This window comes from Puntigrus tetrazona, unplaced genomic scaffold, assembly GCF_018831695.1.
Source record: "Puntigrus tetrazona isolate hp1 unplaced genomic scaffold, ASM1883169v1 S000000148, whole genome shotgun sequence".
NCBI classification, from domain to species: domain Eukaryota; kingdom Metazoa; phylum Chordata; class Actinopteri; order Cypriniformes; family Cyprinidae; genus Puntigrus; species Puntigrus tetrazona.
The window spans coordinates 3,127,200-3,146,154 of NW_025047824.1; the positions used below are offsets into that span (position 1 = coordinate 3,127,200).

At 35.9% G+C, this 18,955-nt stretch overlaps 1 protein-coding gene across 1 annotated transcript in view; it reads right to left on the reverse strand.

The window, feature by feature from the left end:
* plekhg5b (pleckstrin homology domain containing, family G (with RhoGef domain) member 5b) overlaps nucleotides 1-18,955 on the reverse strand; it is a 54,858-nt gene that overhangs the window by 29,785 nt on the left and 6,118 nt on the right. The window contains 2 exon segments of the mRNA XM_043230286.1: nucleotides 11,378-11,400; nucleotides 11,403-11,453. Of these exon segments, the coding sequence (XP_043086221.1) occupies nucleotides 11,378-11,400; nucleotides 11,403-11,453 (74 nt within the window).

Genomic DNA, 18,955 nt, shown 5'->3' on the forward strand with positions numbered 1-18,955 from the left:
AGCTACTGCAGAATTATGACATGTAAAAACCAAAGACTTTCAGACAACAGAAAACTGGCAAAGTGCATACTTTTATAGCCTTTTGAAGTTAGACTGGCATTGGTCACAATATGCGTCGATTTTCTAAAGATCATCCACTCAAAAAATACTTCAGCCTACATTTTTGTATCAGTAAAATATGGCTTGCTGTGTCCAAACTGAGTTTGTAAGTCGGTTTGTGTTAAAACGGTGTAATCCAAATGGATAAAAACATTTTTACATGCAGTTCAAATATAATCAGAAATATTTTTCATATTGGATATTTATCGAAATGTATTACTCAGAATTCCACAGTAGAAAGTCAAAGGTTTGATGATAATGTTAAATGGCGGCAAAATGCTAATTTTCAGGTGAACCTGTGTTGTTAAAAGCGCTATATAAATAAAAATGATTGATTGATTGATTGTGAACCAAAGCATATTCTTAGAAATCAATGTGGTTGACATTTCAAACTCCTCTCACAAAACTATATAAGGCATTTTTCCACAGTGATGTCATAGAAAAACCATTGTGGGTTCCAAAAGAACCTTTTTGTAGAATATTTTAATAATTTAAAGAACCTTTTTCCACTTTAAATAACCATTTGACAGGTTCCATGGATGCTAAATGCTCTTCATGGAAGCCGATGAAGAACCTTTCACTACGTAAACCAGCTCTATTACGGAAGACCCCAGTGATCGGTCCCACATTTCAGATGAACCAAAAGCACACATTCAGACAAACTTCTCCACGCCATGTCAGGGTTTTAGCCAACCACGGACCACAGGAGGCCAGCCTCTTCACAGAAGCTGATGACAAATGTCTGGGGAGCAGTGTGGGATTTCCATGCTTGCGTACCGAGAACATCAAAAGCTTATTTGGTCACCTCGGAAGGACCTAAACTTCCTTGAGTGACTAATCCTGAGTTTGAACAAAATCACTTCCCTTCAAAAGCAAAGTTCACTGCACGGAAATAGAGTTTGACAACTGTGGGACAGCATCACAAGGTCTCACGTCCATTAAATAAAGGCTATTCAACCAGGTTTTACCATCATCTCCGAATAGCTACGTACCAGGAGTTTTCCGCATTTTATTTTATCGCCCTAAATGAAGCTAGACGTCTCGAAATGCAGATGCTCATTAAATAAATGTTCATCAAAAACACGATTTCTGAATCTAAAGAGCTTAAGAACATATTATTAAGAATGACCAAGAGGACAAGTCCATCCACGCTAAAAGGAGACCAAGTCGCTTCACTTTTTCGCAAGAAACATTCCTCTCAGTGTGTGTTTCAACATGTAGCATCAGCAAAAGCAAATGTGCATGTACACACCCACACCTGGAAAACAGCCACCATTATTACAGAAGTGAGCAAGAGTACGAATCGCGACGCGCTTTGGTTTCTCAATTAACATTGAGACAAAAAACATCCACCACGAAAAACACTATATCGCACTTTGGTTCGCTGTAAAGCCAAAACGAAACGCCCCGTTTTGCAAACTGCCGCTATAGTGATCTCTCATTAAACCCAATTAGAGACAGCGGCTTCAACAACGCGTATGAACTTTGTGAAACACGCTCTGGAATCAAGGATGAAGTTAAAATGCAAATGACATAAAACGGACTTTTAAGAAGAAAAATCCTGTGAAGCGTGATGTCTAGCCATCTGCTGGGTAACCAGAGACATATGTAGAGAAGACAGAAGTGAAAACTCACCAGCAGCTGCGCTCATTCAACTCAAACTCTGTCAAGAGCCGTCTCGAGCTCCGCTCTGACGCTATCCATAGCTTTAGGGGAGGAATAGGAGGAGGAATTGACATACAGGGAAGAGGGAGGGGAAAGAGAAAGAGAGAGAGAGCGTGCGTCTAGAAGGAAGTGAAAGGAGAAGGAACGGTATATTCAAAGATAGTGTTTTCTGTAAATTACGAGATAGTTCGATCTGATAATATTTTAGAAAATAAAACAAAACGGTGTAAGGAAATTTAGTCAGAAAGGTCAATTTCACATGTGAATGTATGAAATTATATTCACATATAAATATATATCAATGTGTGTAAAAACTGATTAGGCTGTTTTTTTTATGAATTTTTATGTTTACTTATTCAAAATATCAGTTACGCAAAAATGTAATTAAGAAGAGTAAGTATACAATAAAACAAACACAGCATGATGATTGTTTTTGCATCGATTATCATGACAATTAAAGAGATTTTCTCCTAAAGCTTCATTAACGATGCATCTTGAGATTTTTTGGCCATTGTCATTGTGTGTTGTGGTTTTTGGTTTTAATTGCAGTAATATAATTATGCACGTAAATTATACATAAGCCGAAGAGCTAATACTAACATCGTGTGTACAGACCTTACAATTTAAGTAAATAAATTATATATATATATATATATATATATATATATATATATATATATATATATATATATATATATATATATATACACACACAAACACAAAGACATTAAGGTAATAAGATTTTTTTTTTTTTAAGATGTTGTTGTTTTTTTTTTTTACTGAAAATACTGAAAATTGTCACACAAAACCAACAATTCAAAGAACGCAATTATTTTAACATGGTACATCCAATAAATCATAATAATACCAAGGTACTTAATGACTACTATAATCATATACTGTGTTTTTCCACATAGTACATGGAAGAATATGATATAAAAAAATTAATAAATAAATTAATAAAACTGTACTATTGCAATACTTTTTGTATGTAAGCATACTTTCACAAAAGAGCTTGGAATTTGAAAAAGAAGGGAAAAAAAACCAAAAACAAAACATGAACATAGCCATCCTACCCCAGTCCAAATCTTCAACATGTATAAACTCTTCCCACTACTCATCAAAAAACCATGCAATTTTCTCCTGAAATATCTGCACGCTCACGCACCGTCAATGCCAACATAAGAATTACACACGCGTCACACGATAACCAAGAAAAACAAATGACCAAACATTAAAAAAATGTCTGAATGATTCAGAGCAACGGCTCTCTGGCATGCCATCGGATGCACTCACCGGCAGCCGCTCACAGTCGCATGTCTGTTTGCATGTGTGCATGTTGCTCTTTAGCTCGGTCCGGTTCTCGCTCCAGAGCAATCTGCAGCGTCCTCCTGCAGTCTGGCAGGATTTGTCAAACCGGGCTGCTTTCAATCTAATAACTCTGTAAGCTGGTGCGCGTACATGTGTGCGTACGCGTTATACAAGGTGTCGTTTCTACCAACGTGGGCGCAGTTTAGCCCCTGAAGGTGTTTGTGGGACTGTAACTGCTGGCATCTCTATAAGGAAGGAAGACCTCAGATATAATCTTATTGTCAGTCGGGACTGAAGACCCGGTGTGTGTTTATGAAAAAACGCCCCCATCCTCTCTCACACTCTCTCTCACTCACACACACACACACACACACACACACACACACACACACACACACACACACACACACACACACACACACACACACACACACACACACACACACACACACACACACACACACACACACAGCTTCATCTTCAGGTGAAGCTTATCTGTTAATCGGTTCACATGAACCGGTCTAATGGATTCTTAAGGAGGACAATAATATTGCAAAAGTGCTAAAAAGGGAAAGGAGGAAGCCTAAAAACGATGCATAGTGATAACACGATATAAAATACATTCTCACGCTATATAATGAGCATCTCTGAAATGGTTTATTCTGACTGGTCAGTTATGGCATTTTGTTGTCATATAATTGAATATAATGACTTATTTGGGTGGATGATTATCTGTGATTTGCCACATAGCTGGTCTCTTGCTTCTTATGTAATAAATATTTTTTAAATCGAATCATTTCATGGGCAAATTGGCCAAATTACAGATGGACATCGTCACAAAATTAGCCCCTTAAGTGTGATACAATAACCCTGACCATGCTTGTTTACATTTTGTAAACAAGGTCTTCAATACGTGTGATGTTTAACAGAATTAATTTTATTTGCACAATTGCCAATTACTTCAAATACTGTTTTTTATCCTTAAAAAGGAACATAAAATAAAATGTTTTTAAGAGGGATTTTTTTTGCATTCAGAGCTTGTGAATTAATCATTATAAATAAGGTTACATATTAAATAACATGTTTGCATTGTCAAAATTACAAATGACATGTGAAATTAAGAAGATTTTCCTCAAAGTTTTATTACCTTATTGCATCTTATAAACTGCAACCCAACAAAATAAAAACGCTAAATAAAATGTATAAATAAAAAACAACAAAAGCCAAATGCAATTGCAAAAATTCTTATTGTTAATAATTGAATAAAGGCATGGAGCCGACATTTCTGTGTTGAGCCGCTTGGGATGCTCGAACAATGTTTCGAAACCACCGCAGAGCCGACCGTGTCACTTAAGGCCCGTCAGTCAGACGTACGAAGAGCAAATCCTGAAGAACCCCAAACAGATGACCGCACAACGCTGGTTTACAAAGATTTACCAAAATACTACATAAAACACCACGCCCTCAGCGAAACACGCTCTGAAAGGGAGGCTCTGTTTTACTTCTGCTTTGTAATTGCCTCAGCATTGTATTTCCAGGATTAGATTCTTAGGCCGTAAAATATACTTGAAGTACTAGTCCACGTGAGTCATAACGAGTCCATCTCTACCAAACTCATTCTCTATTCACTTAAACTAGAGCGGATCTAATGTTCCAGAGCTTCCTGAATAAAACTCACTGTTCCTCTGGCATTCAAATTAAAGCACGCTGAGCTTCACTTAAGTCCTCTATTAGCTTTCTACTTGTGTGTGTGTGTGTGTGTGTGTTTGGGGAACAGCGTCCCATCCTCCAGAACCCCTGCTGTCTACCTCAATTAAAAGAGTCTATATTTAAAGAGGCAGACAGCAGCAACACAATTACCTGAGGGGATCAGGTGCTCCGGGCAAAGCAATCGGGAAGATGCGGCTCAAGTGCTTCAACACAGCTGACGCCCATCAGACGCACTATAGCCATTTTTGTCACAAGGATGCAGGCCTGTCCCATCTCCATGATTATCATCATAACATCTAGTTTAAAGCCCCAACTGTGATTTTTTTTAACCTTATTCAAACCTTATTCCTTTGAAAAGAGTCTCTTAAATGTTTTTGTGTTACGCATGATGCATTCTTTCCAAAAGCCATTTGATAAGTAGCACTTATTTGAAATAGTAATCGTTAGTAGCTTTTTCCTGTTATTTTTATTTTCTTTGTGTACATAAATTATTCTCGTCGCTTCATAAAATTCGGATTGAACCGCTGAAGGTAGATGGAGTATTCTGACAATGCCTTTATACTTTTCTATTTACTTCAGTCAAAGGAGTCACAAGCCTCCTGGTTTTCATATAAAATGCCTTCAAGACGAGTGAAGCTTTTATGGGTTGACTGATTAAGGAACAAACGAAAAAAAAATGTCGGTGAGTAAGATACACTTTAGAACTGAATCAGTCGGATTCAAGCGATTCATTGAAAAGATCCAACTCGATGAAAAAACAAGCTTCTGGCAAGTTCTAATTTAAAGTTTGAACGAATCATTTTTGTGAACTGGGTCAAATGATTCTCTAAACATATCCGACTCCAAAAAAAAAAAAAAAAAAAAAGATTCATTCACAAAATTTCAAAAGAGACAAATACCCAACAGATTTCACTTAAAATCTGGGAGGAACTCAAGAAACTCAAGTGCTAATTTTGGACGTAAGGAACCCAGCTTTATCAGGTTTACTTAAAAAAAAAAATCCCAGAGCTCATTCACTCTGTGAACACCAGAGAGCCAGCTCCTCATCTCAGAGAACGCTTCCATTTCTAAGAAACAAACATTACACAACAGCTTCTTTCCCGAGAAGGTGCCCAATCCAGCCCGGAAAACACCTCACACTAAAACCAGGCATTGCGTGTTATCTGGAATCATTTTAACTGTGACGCAAACGTTGATAAACGCACCGATTAAAATGTATGTCAGACCCTTTCCCATTTATCCATGAGGCTTCATCATTACCAAATCCACAGATGAACAGTATTCTCGTGCACCACTCTAAAGACGGCCCTCGCGTTCTGCATTGAAAAGCCATTACCTTCCTCTGACGGGCAGGTTTTCATGCCCAGGCCACATCCTCTCCACCACACCGGCCTTAACGACAGCAGACGCTCCAGCGGTGAGCGGTAAATGACCATTACGCAACAACGAAGCAATCCTCCAATTCCTGCATGAAGAAAACCACTCATCTGGGCCTTCGTTCGTTCGTTTCATCTTATGAGCCATTACCTTGTCCATTCAAGCTGAATTTATGCTTTCGGTGGTTATTTAATGGAATTACAATCTGTGCGGGAAAAATAAAATCAACGACGACCTGGGCAACACATCTTACTATTCAGAGAGCGATGACAGGAAACACACACTAAAGACAAAACAGCGCACCTTCTGTGCTGCTTACAATTTGATAATATATGCAATAATATGCCAAATTAATTCATATCCATGTGGAAAACACAATCATAATTTGTCATCACTTCTATCACCTGTGTGGTATATAAGATTTTCTTCTGCGGAACACAAAAGTTCATGAGTGAATCATTTTTGTGGATCTAAGTGACTATTGCAAAGACACGGTTCAAACTAACCAAGCTATACGAAACATTTTTGAAAAAAAAAAGATGAAAAATTGTTCTTAATTTACTAAAAATATTTTATTCAGTTACTTGATCTTTACAACTGAATCAATTAAAATCACGATCAAAAAGATTGTGAACTGAGTCAAATGTTATATAATAATAATAATAATATAGCACATATTTAATAATACATACATTCTATATATTAATTTAGAGTCCAAGTTGAAAACGTGGTTGAGAATCAGTCTGAGTCTTGACTAAATAATTTAGTTCTCAATTCCAGTTCACAAAAATGAAGAAGACACACATTGAAATTCACAAATTCAATGAATGAGTATTTTAAAAGCTGATTGAAATCAGTCTGATTGAGCTACTTATCAAAAATATGAGCTGAATTAGAGAATTGAATCAGCATTAAAAATGTGAACTGCTTCGAATGATTCATTGAAAGATCCAACTTAAGGATCTTTTTTATTAGGTCTCTAGTTATTTAATAATGATTACTTTTCAGACCCGATTCGCTTTCATTCTCTAACAACTTACTGGTTCGCATTTACATGAAAGTAAACGATTTTTGTACGAATTTGATTCTGTATTCTTTGTACCGCCTAAACGGTCTGTGTGGCCCCATGCCGTTGTCTTTCAGCTCATTTCGCATCTTAAAGAAGCCATCCAGGACCGTTCATAAAACCATCCGCTGTTCAGAGTTACCCATGAATCGTTAGGGAGATGAAAAGCGAAATGGTTTATGATCCGTTTCAGAACTGGAAAAGAACAGACGCGAATGAGAAAAGACGGCTGATGGAGACAGCATGCGCTCCATCACTCGGCGCGCCTCGGGAAAGATTAAGAGCGGAATAAGGAAACAGAAGGAAAAGCTGGAGTTATCTGGAAATGAGTAAAAAGACGCTTCCCCTGAAGGAAACTCGGAGAGTGGCGGTTGAGTGGGCGGCTCGCCGGCGGAGGACTGATTCTGACAAGGATGAGGTGTTATGGAGAAAGTGAGGGCAGTTATCTGATTTATCGCTACACCTGACACACACACACACACACACACAGAGCTGTCAGCTGTTTTTCTATGGTGGGGTGTATTTCCCTGGCGATCCACACCTTGTCTAGTCCTGTTGAGGATTGAATAGAGGTAATTGGCTCTGAGTGATGGAAGCACGCTCAGACTGGCCCCGTCTCCACACGAAAACACCATCAGATACCACAAGATACAAACTTAAGGCGAACAGACAGACCCCAGAGTCCCGTTAGCCATTAAGATTTTTTTTGTCCCATTAGAAGAGAAGAGGATCATAGAAGTGTTGTTATTGATAACTAAACTAAAAGCTGTAAAAAAAAAAAAAAAAATATATATATATAAAAACATACTATTAAAATAAAATACAAAACTTGTATGTAACATAAATATATACATAATGAAAATACTAATAAATTATTTAATCAAATTAATGTAACAAACAATACAGAAAAAATAACAAATTTAAATTCTGACAGCTGAATAAATTAAATAAAAAACCGACTAACTAAAACTATTACAGAAACTAATTAAAAAAAATTTTTTTATGTAACTAAAATTAAAACTCAAATAATAATTTGAAAGCTATTAAAAAAAAATAGATTTCTGAAATCAGCACACTGCAGCATTTTCCAAAAGCCAGCACTTTCTATAAGTGCAATTCCCAAACTTCTTAGACATGCATTTAATCTTTGTTTAGTCAGCATTATTCCAACAGCAGACTATAAATAAATACAATCCTCCTTAAACCAGTCTAAAGGCCTGTAGAGCAACATTTGCGACTGTTGTGCAAGAGCCTTGACTAGTTAAGCAGCACAAAATGTGACACAGACAGCTCAGGTTCTAGCGGGGGCTTGCATTCAACAGCAAGATGCAAACAGATTTTTGCACGGTTTGGGAGTAAAAAGACTTCGAGTTATGAGTTTTCCGTCATCTCAGAAAACACCACTAACACACACACACACACACACACACACACACACACACACACACACACACACACACACACACACACACACACACACACACACACACACACAGCCTTGCCTCTTTGCCTCCATCTACTGGTGAGCTACTGCAGCAGGAATCCTGACGTACTTCTAGCAACTTAAGCGAAGCTGCTTTTATTTCGCAAGGAATTTAAAATTGTGACTTTCATAATTGTATGTTTATAGCACACAGAAAAGCAGGGGATAGAGAGCTAAGACGTGTCAGTGGGTAAACTGTGTCACCTTCTTAATTTAGCAAATAGAGCGCTGCATCACTTCACCACATTTTGAGGTCAATCAAGCACAGCTGCTCACATTATTTTTATTTTCATGTATGATTAACGAGTAAAATGTGTTATGGTTATCTGTGACTATTAGATTTATTTTTGCATATAAAAGTAAAATGGCTGGAAAGACAAATGCATACAGAGCTAGAAATAAATCTGGCATTTTTACATGAATTATAAAAGTATACACGGTTATAGTAAATCTTTACATCAGAATGCAATAAATACTAATAATTAAACATTTTATTACAAGAAAATATTCTAAAATGTTCTGAAAATGTTCCTTTCCACTCTTGTAATTTAAATTTAAAGTGTGCATACACACACACACACACACACACACACACACACACACACACACTTAAATTAGAGAGTGCAAAGGAACATCTTCAGAATCAGTGTGTATGTGTGTGTGTGTGTGTGTGTGTGTGTGTGTGTGTGTGAGAGAGCAGCAAATCAGAACACTAGAATGATTTCTGGAGGGTCATGTGACACTAAGGACTGAAGTAAGGATGCAGAATTCATACATTTTTTTTAAAATGAATTCAAACAAAACATTCATTTCAAATTTGAATAATATTTCTATAACTATTACTGCTTTTACTGTATTTTTAAACTAATAAATGCAGCCTTGATGAGACTTTTCAAAAACACATTGAAATCTTCACGACCCCAAACCTTTGAATAATGCATCACTCACCCTGTTAACTCTTGTCAAGCAAGAACATTAAAATATGACCTTCTAGACCACTTATAAACGTCATGCAGGTACCGAGGGAGGCGGAGGTGACAATGAGACTAGAGACACGGCTCTCTCAGGCACGTTTCTTGGTAATCTCCTTACATAAGCACAGCCCGTGACCCCGAGGAGACGGGCGCCAGACGGAGGTTTTCCTGCAGGACCCCCTACAGCGGTCCCGCTGACATAATCATAAACCCACTGGAATACACACAGCAGATGATGAAGGGAGAGACACGCTGCCTTTCTCACAGAAATGATTGGTTAAAGCAGGCTCCAACAGGCAACTGGTTCAATATCTGACTCATTTCAAAACCAAACGAGCTCAACACTTCCTGTTCATAAAATAAAGAGGAATAAACAATCGTGAGGAAAAACAGAGTCCATTAAGGCACTACACTTTAAACTCTTTTAACTGTGTTTCTGTGGACTTTTTTTTTTTCTCGAAATCCATTTAGAAATCTTGCATCGATGTTGTTTTTCATGAGATGTATAAACAGAACAGTAGGCCAAAAGTGACAAAAGAAAAGTTATATAATGTTGTGACCTTTTTATTTATTTTTCAGAGATATATATATATATATATATATATATATATATATATATATATATATATATATATATATATATATTTATTTATTTATTTTTATTTTTTTCCCATTTTAAACTGATTTAAAAAGAAATTATTCAGCTTTAAATTGACCAAAAGCGACATTTAAGACATTTATATATTGCTGAATTATTTAATAGTTAATTTAAAATTATTAAAAGTATAAAATCCTCAGTGTCACATGATCCTTCAGAAATCATTCGGATATGATGATTTATTACTTTTATTATCAATCTTGGAAACATTTGTGTTGCTTTTTTGTGGGTTTTTTAATCATTCTTTAATAAAAACGTTAAAAGAACAGCAATCAGTTTAACACATCCTTGCAAAATAAACATTAATAAAAAAATAAAAATTACAGAAATTTAAAAAGGTATTTTATATTGCTAGAAAATACATTTTACCTTTTATTTATAAAAAGATAATAAAAAAAGTCATATTGTAGATGTTATTTTAATATTTCTGAATATTAAAATGATTTCTGAAGGACCATTTGACACTGAAGACTGGTGTAATTACGATGGAAATTAATAAATAGTAATAAATTACAAAATACATAGTTATTTCACAAATAGCATTTCACAATCGTTTCTTGATTTTTGAGCAACTAAATGCAGCTGTTGTTGAGCATAGGAATCTTAAAAACAATCTTACTAATCCCAAACTGTGTAAAGTTTATAAATATAAATAACTTATAAATTGTACAAATATAATAGCACAGATTTTTCACAGTATTACTGTTTTTCATCAAATACTGCACTCTTTTATCGAGCTGAAAGCTTTAGCAAAGAACCTAACAAATAAGATGAATATGCACAAGTACACAACATGCCCTCAACACAATAACAGCGTCTAACTCATTCCCAAAGCACACCGTATAAGTCAGCAAAGCAAGAAGAGCGGCTGCTCTCCTGTTTCATGACAGTCCGTTCATTTCACAGTCTGTTGGCCAGAGAGGAGACCTCGTATCCCAGCAGGCCTCTCTCTGAACCTTGAAAGCACGGGACGGACCCTCCACGGAGAAGCTGAGATCTCTCAGCAGTCTTCAGAAAGACGGTGCGGCTCTTACCTTTGAGGCGTGACGGCGCCGCTGCAGTCTGGATGCTGGCAAAGCACACACTCCTCGTCCTGAGCCGGCTTCTCATCTGCAACGTCAAAATCACACACACACACATAAACATCAAAACACCTCATGAACTCCGCTGGGAAAAACAAAACCATAATATAATATAATATAATATAATATATATATATATATATATATATATATATATATATATATATATATATATATATATATATATATATATATATATTTTTATATATTTTTATATATATTTTTACTTAATAAAACCAACATGTCTATCATTTTTTGTTGCTTTTAAATATGGCTGTATTGTTTATTCAGTTTTATTTCAGTTTTAGTTATATTAGTAGGTCGATGTACTAAAAATAAACTAAAATAAAAATATTCAAAATACATATTTTAAAAAGCAACAGAAATTAAAATATAAAAACTAAAAAAACTAATTAAAATGAAAATATTAAAGACAAATATAAACACTACTTCGAAATATGAATAAAAATATAACAGTGTGTCAGTGTTAAAAACACTTTTACAAATGTATATTCTACTTCACATGGCGTATTCTGTAAAAAAAAAAAAAAAAAAACAAAACAAAACAACGCACAAATTAACAAAAAAAAATTATAAAACAAAACACAAAGAAAACAATTTAAAAAACTCACAAATCAAAATACAACAACACAAAAAATAAATACAATTTAAAAAAAATATAAAATAAAATAAAAACTGGATACTAGGATGTTATTTTGGCGTTTTTTTTCTGGTTACTGTTAAATATTGACAGGTTAAAAAAACAAAACAAAACTATAAATTACAATAAAACTAAAATAGACTCAAAAGATCCTAAACATAGGAAGATATGCAATTCATTGCAAGGTTAAAGACAGACAGAGGAACTTTAACAGGATATAAACAAGACGGCAAAGAGAAAGTGAGACCAAATAAACTTAAATAAAAAAAGGAAGAAAGCACACAAACTTTGAGGACTGGATGAAAAAGTGAATGCAACACTAACAATAAACAACACTATTAATACTAATTTAGTTAATGCTATTTATTCTGCATGCTGTAAGATCGATGGGTCTGTAGGCAGGAGAGAATTTAACGGCCACATATTTAAGTGATTCTCCATAGAAGAAGTCGACCCAACAACAACTTTCCACTCTCCTCTCCGCTTACAGATTCAATATTCTCAGGAAAATTCCCAACATCTTTTCCATCTGCAGATCTTTCGCTTTAAATGGGCTAAATGTGCGCCTTCTTCAACAACATGCCTCAGTATCCATTTTTTTTTTTTTTTTTTTAGACGAAACCAAACGGCGTCATGAATCAAAACCTTGCGGTAAAACCTAAAGTCATGCGAGTCGACGATGTCCGACCAGAAGCTGCTGCCTGCTCAACCACTTTATTGTTTTTGCATCCTTATTCCTCATGCTTATGGTTTGCAAAACCCTAAGTAGAACACTTCAGCGATGCTTAACCTGATGATGAAACAGGTGGAAAGAAAGCATGGGCTTCTACAGTCCCTGCTGGAGAGTCCAGTTTAAGCTAGAAACTGTACGCTTGAAGCATGGTACCATATTAAAAAAATAAATAAATAAAAACAAATCATGCTCTGCTTTTTGCTCCAACACTGTGTGCTTCTAAAGCAAGCTAAAAGCATTTAAATTCAATAAAGAGGTATTACTTCAGCTAGTTTAAAAGAATATGAAATAAGCAAATATTACTACATTTTGATCAAATGTGATGTTATTTGATATTTATGTATAAAACCCCTAAGGACAAGCAGCTGGTTTATCTTAGCGTAGGATGCGAGTCTGATTCAGCAGAATTCATCCACTCTCTCTCTCTCTTTAACTTCCTCCTGTTCTTCTCTCAGTCTCTGTTTAATGTGGAGAGGAATGTCTGGCCTCAGCACTGCTGATCAGGCCCCAAAAAAAAAAAAAAAAAAAAAAAAATCAAACAAATAAAAGCATGTAGCGGCCGCATGCGTTGTCAACACACACAGTGAGCCAGCATGTGCATACGGTCACGCCCAGAGGAAACTCACTGTGGACAACTTTCTAAAGAGTTTCACAGCATCTGAAGAAAATTTATTGTTTGCCTGTTGAGATGCCAACTTTAGCAGAGGAAAAGGAGTTTGGTTGAAGCTTTAAATAAAGTGGATAATAATAATAATAATAATGATAAAAATAATAATATTTATAATTATTATTAGTATTAGTAGTATTAAAAATAAATAGTAAATAAAAGGCTGAATCTGAACTATTACTTGAGATAGCAGATAATCCTGCAATAGTGTTTAACTTTATATAGTAGTAGCAGTAATAATAATAATAATAATGTAAAATCATAAGAAAACATTACTAGAAGTAGTTAATAATCTTACAATAATATTTGATTTTATTCAGATGTACTTATACAATAATACTAATATTAATAATATAAATACACTATTATACATAAAAATAGTATAATTTTACAGTGGTAGAAAATACACACAAATAAAATGAACAATGACCATAATAAATTAATAAATATTTTATGCACAGAAAAAAAATAGAGCTGTCAAATGATTAATCGCACTCCAAAATAAACATTTTGTCTGCAAAATATGGATATTTGCATATTAATGCAAAATACGTATGGTGTATATTTATTATGTGTATATAAATAAAAATCATGTGCATGTATATATTTGGTGAAATATGCTATATATATATATATATATATATATATATATATATATATATATATATATATATATATAATATATTTTCAAAATATGTACTGTTAAAAATAAATACAGTACACAGACCTGTATTACGCAAACAAATCATATAATGAGCATAACTAGTGATACTTATCATATAAACAAGTGATCCGTAAAATAATGGAGTACAGTTCCCAACGACAATCCCACAGTCCTGCATGCCTTATCATACTCTTCCTCAAAGACGACCACACAGCGAGGACCCTGGACCTGGACTGTACTATGTTTACCATGTATAGGCAGAGTGGAGATTTCTAAGAGCATGTTTACGCGCCCGCTTTTGTACAGCTTTTACGAGGAATGTGAGGAATGCCTCAGATCAGCGGTGAATTTATCCTCTGTTCTGTAGCATGGGACGGCTGGCACACTACTGGACCTGTCTGATGGCCTGCCTCCTCCTCCTCCTCCGCTCTGGAGGCTAAAGCGCCCCGTCAGCTGAGACGCCGTGAGTTATGTAACGGGAGGCGTCTGCTGGAAGACAGATGGCAGACGGCAACAGACTGCTGAGGTACGAGGTGCTTCACCCGACCTCCAGAGATGAAGCCAACTGCTGCATCACCACACGGGACGTGAAAGGGTTTCAATTCAAACGGCAAAAGCAATATATCAGCAAAATTAAACCAGACGAGGTAAACAGGATCCTATCGGTTATACATTAAACTGACCTTTGACTATAAAACGTACATTACAAAAGTGCTTACAAATACACAACAAAATACATTTTCTGTTTGTAAAGGAAAGGAACACGAGTGATGCTACTTTTTTTCCATGCAACAGATGATAAGCTGTTTTACCACAATATGTTTTCATAACTTTGGTTACCGGATGTTAGATGAAAACCCATTTCCAGAGGGGAAAAATGGTGCTTGTTCAGTAATTTTATGGACACTTAACCTTAACACACAATGCAATGAAGCGCAAAATTGAAAAATGCAGGTAAAACACTCAAAAAATAAATAAATAAATAAATAAATAAATTATATATATATATATATATATATATATATATATATATATATATATATATATATATATATATATATATATATATATATATATATATATATAATTTATTTTATTTTATTTTTTTTTTTAATAATAATGCGGTCAGGCGTGTTCATAAAACATGTATATATTTTAAAGTCATCCTCCATTTCAATTAGAGGCTTCCCAGGCAAATAAAACTATCATTTAATTTTTCTGTGCTAACATTTAAAAAGTCAGTCTGCTTGAAAAACTAAAAATGTAGCATGCATTGACAGAAAACTGACAGCAAGTCTGACAGCACAGACTTCATGCCTCCAGCCATACTGCTTCTTACACAACATGCAAAGAGGACTTAAGAGGCCACACACTTGAATCCTGAGTATATAGAGTAACAAGACCATTTTGAAGCTAATCTTACAGCAGTGGGCCCCATAAAATGACTGCATAATCCGCTATGAGTTTGTGACATTTTCCCATCACCATTACCAACTCAAACACCAAAGTGAGCCACGACCCACCATTTTAATCCCCCAGACTAATTATGGCATTTGAGAAGACAAGTATGCACTTAGAAATGCAGTACGCTACTCTTCTCTAGGCCGCAATGGCCAGAGAGCGGCTCTCGGTAATGGATCGGCCTTAATTACAGGTCTTATGGATGGAAGAGATCAGAGAAGAGACTCGTCGCTGCAGTTTTCCATCTCTGTTGAAGCGTCTCAAATGTTCCAGAAGTAATCTGGGCTGACTAAGTGACAAACAAATAAAAGCATTGAGGACTGAATGATGGGCTAATGAGAAACAGCGTCAGGGAAAGAGTAGTGAACAACATGGAGATGACGACAGCAATTTTTGACCAAGACACATTTTCGACTTCAAAACACGCGAATGTTGGGCAGCGACAGGATTTAAAGAAAGATGTGCAGAAAGCTTAGCACTAGAAAACAGGATGCAATGCAATGGCTGAAGACATCCATCTGATGCATGCATACAAGAACAAGGAATGCAACAACATTAATATTGTTTAAATAATTATTAGAATTATGTTGCAGTATAATTTATTATAATAAATTACAATAATACAAATCATGCATTAAGGTTATACACCATTTTGTATAAATAAAATTACCCTTGCCTAAAATCAAAAGTTTTAAATGATTAAATGAACAATAAAATACAGTTTGAAAAAATGGATATTCATTTAGAGATTAGCTCGGGAGTACATTTTACAGTGTTATATAATTATTAGGCGTTTTAAAAGAAAAACAGATTTAAGTGACCAATAACTTCTTAAATATACAATATCAACTGAAACATATCCAATAGAGAATGATGAATTAAGCAAATTGTAAAAAAAGGTATGTTTCTATACACTCATTTCTGTCAAATGGAATTAATCAAATCTGACTCTGAAAATTGAGCTGATGTGTCAGATAAGCATTTCTGCAAATATTTAGTAAACGTTTAAATTTTTCCCCTATTGATTAGATTTCAGGTCTACACCAAGCTCAAATGGATTGATAACAACATTTATGATAAGGCTTTCCAATCACACTAAGCCACATACAAGTTATCACAAGCTACGTTTACATGAATACGCAAATAATCCGTTTAGAATCAGGTTATTCGGGTGCGTTTGTAGCTTGTGATAACTAACATGTTACAGATATACAGCACAAAAATCCTGAATGGTATTACCAAAATTGACAGTACATTTATGACAATGGGTTCCTATTTAAGCAAGTACTGTTCGAGATTGAAGTGTACAAAAGACAACAACCGACTGGTTAGTAACTGAGGAATGTCAGTATTTTGGGTAAGTGGATCCAGCCTTACCATAAACATCATAGATGACATCCAGAGGAGATGACCAAGAGTACCGTTCCGCCCCCAGTTTGGTCAAAGAAGATGGGAGTGTCTCAAGTTCATAAGCTCCTCGTTTCCTCCAGTACAGGAACATTGTGAAGGACAAGGTTGTAAACGCTTTCTGCTAAAATAAACTGATCTTCTAAGGGCTACTTTAAAAGGAAACAATACCCACTCGCACAATAATCAAACACTCAACATCTAACGCGGCATCTTTACATCCACCTCTGATGTGCCCTAAACGGGATTTAGTCAATGTCAAACAATTCCCCATAAAGCAGGCACCTGCAGTTACCTCATCTTCCTTAACAATTAAACCTCGCTTTGATCCCACTTCACGAGTTTCAACCATATAAAAGTGCGCAACAAGGCATGCCATAGCGGGACCTACGTTCCAAAACTGAGCAAATCCTGGCACCCATTTCACAGCAACTCAATGCAACTCTTGACAATAAATCTCAATTGAGAACGTATGACGGGTTCCTTGCTTCTCAAATTGTGGATCCCTCAGTGGGATCCTGCAGTTCGCCAACACAGGAACGCCTAAAATTCCTCCAAACTTTGGAAAAAAAAAAATAATTAAAGTCTTCCAAAGTTGCTTGATGTCTTGACAAGAATGTCTAGCGTTCTTTAAGAAATTGACAATACTTCAACTTCATCTTGGATCCCTTTACCCGACCTTCAAACCAGAGAAAACCCTGGAACTCATTTCACAGCAACACAATGCAACTCATTAAATCTCAGTTGAGAAAGTATGATGGGTTCTTCGCTTCTTGAATTGTGGTTCTCAAGTTACAGCTAGAAGTCCTTTAAGCCTTGGCAAGAAAATCTAAAAACTAAAACTTCCAAAGTTGCTTGATGTCCAGACAGAAATAGTTGATGGTGCTTCTTCAACTTCATCTCACATCCCATTATCAGTCCAAACACTGGCACCCAGACCTCACTTCTTGAATTGTGGTCGCAAGTCGGAAACACCAACAAGCTCTCTAAACCGTCACAAGGAAAAACGAATTAAATTCTTCCAAAGTTTCTTGATGCAGAGACAAAAATGTCTCACGCCTTTGAGAAGTTGATGGTGCTTCTTCAACTTCATCTTAGATCCCAAAACCAGACCTATGTTGCAAATGAAAACGAATAAAATGTAGGACGTGTGCCTTGCTTCTCAAATTGTGGACCCAACAATGGGATCTTGCTGTACACTTGGCAGGAACACTTAAAAGTCCACTATACCTTGGCAAGAACAAACCAAATTAAAGTCTTCAATAGTTGTTTGATGTCTTAATAAGAATGTCTCGCCTTCGTTGAGAAGTTGACGATGCTGCTTCTTCAACTTCCTCTTTCATTTCTTGCTTTCTAAACAATCAGTATTTCCAAGTCCGCAAGAAACAAGCACATCAAAGTCTATACAAGCAAATTGGGCAAAGACATCTGGTTGTCAGAGGGTGTTCGACCCACACTTCCAGACAAATGTTGTATTCATACTGGGCTGAAGTGCATGATGGGATTGACAGACTAGGCCAATACCTTCCAGTCTTTGGGAAACAAAGATCCCTTGCAAACCCTCCTACACAGAGAGTGAACTTTGTCTATGATTTGCACAAACAATAAAAGCCAGACATTTCTGCATTGATTAGAGTCCTAGTCCTCCTTTCTCTGAGAGATTTATGAGTTACGAATGCCGTGTGACTACAACAGTGTCAGCTGTTTCCTTGGATGGAGAACGGCCAGCAGTGGCTCCTGATAAGATATCCGCTCTACGGAGGTGGAGGCATGTCAAAATGACAATTTCAAATGTGGCATTTCTCCAATGTCTTGTTGCAGTAAGGCTGCTTTAGTTATCCTGCAAAGAAGAATTATTGTGAGAACGTATCGTGCAAGAGTCGGAGGGGAGGGACGATGTTGCACAGCCATTCAGATGTCCAATTTTGGGATAAGAA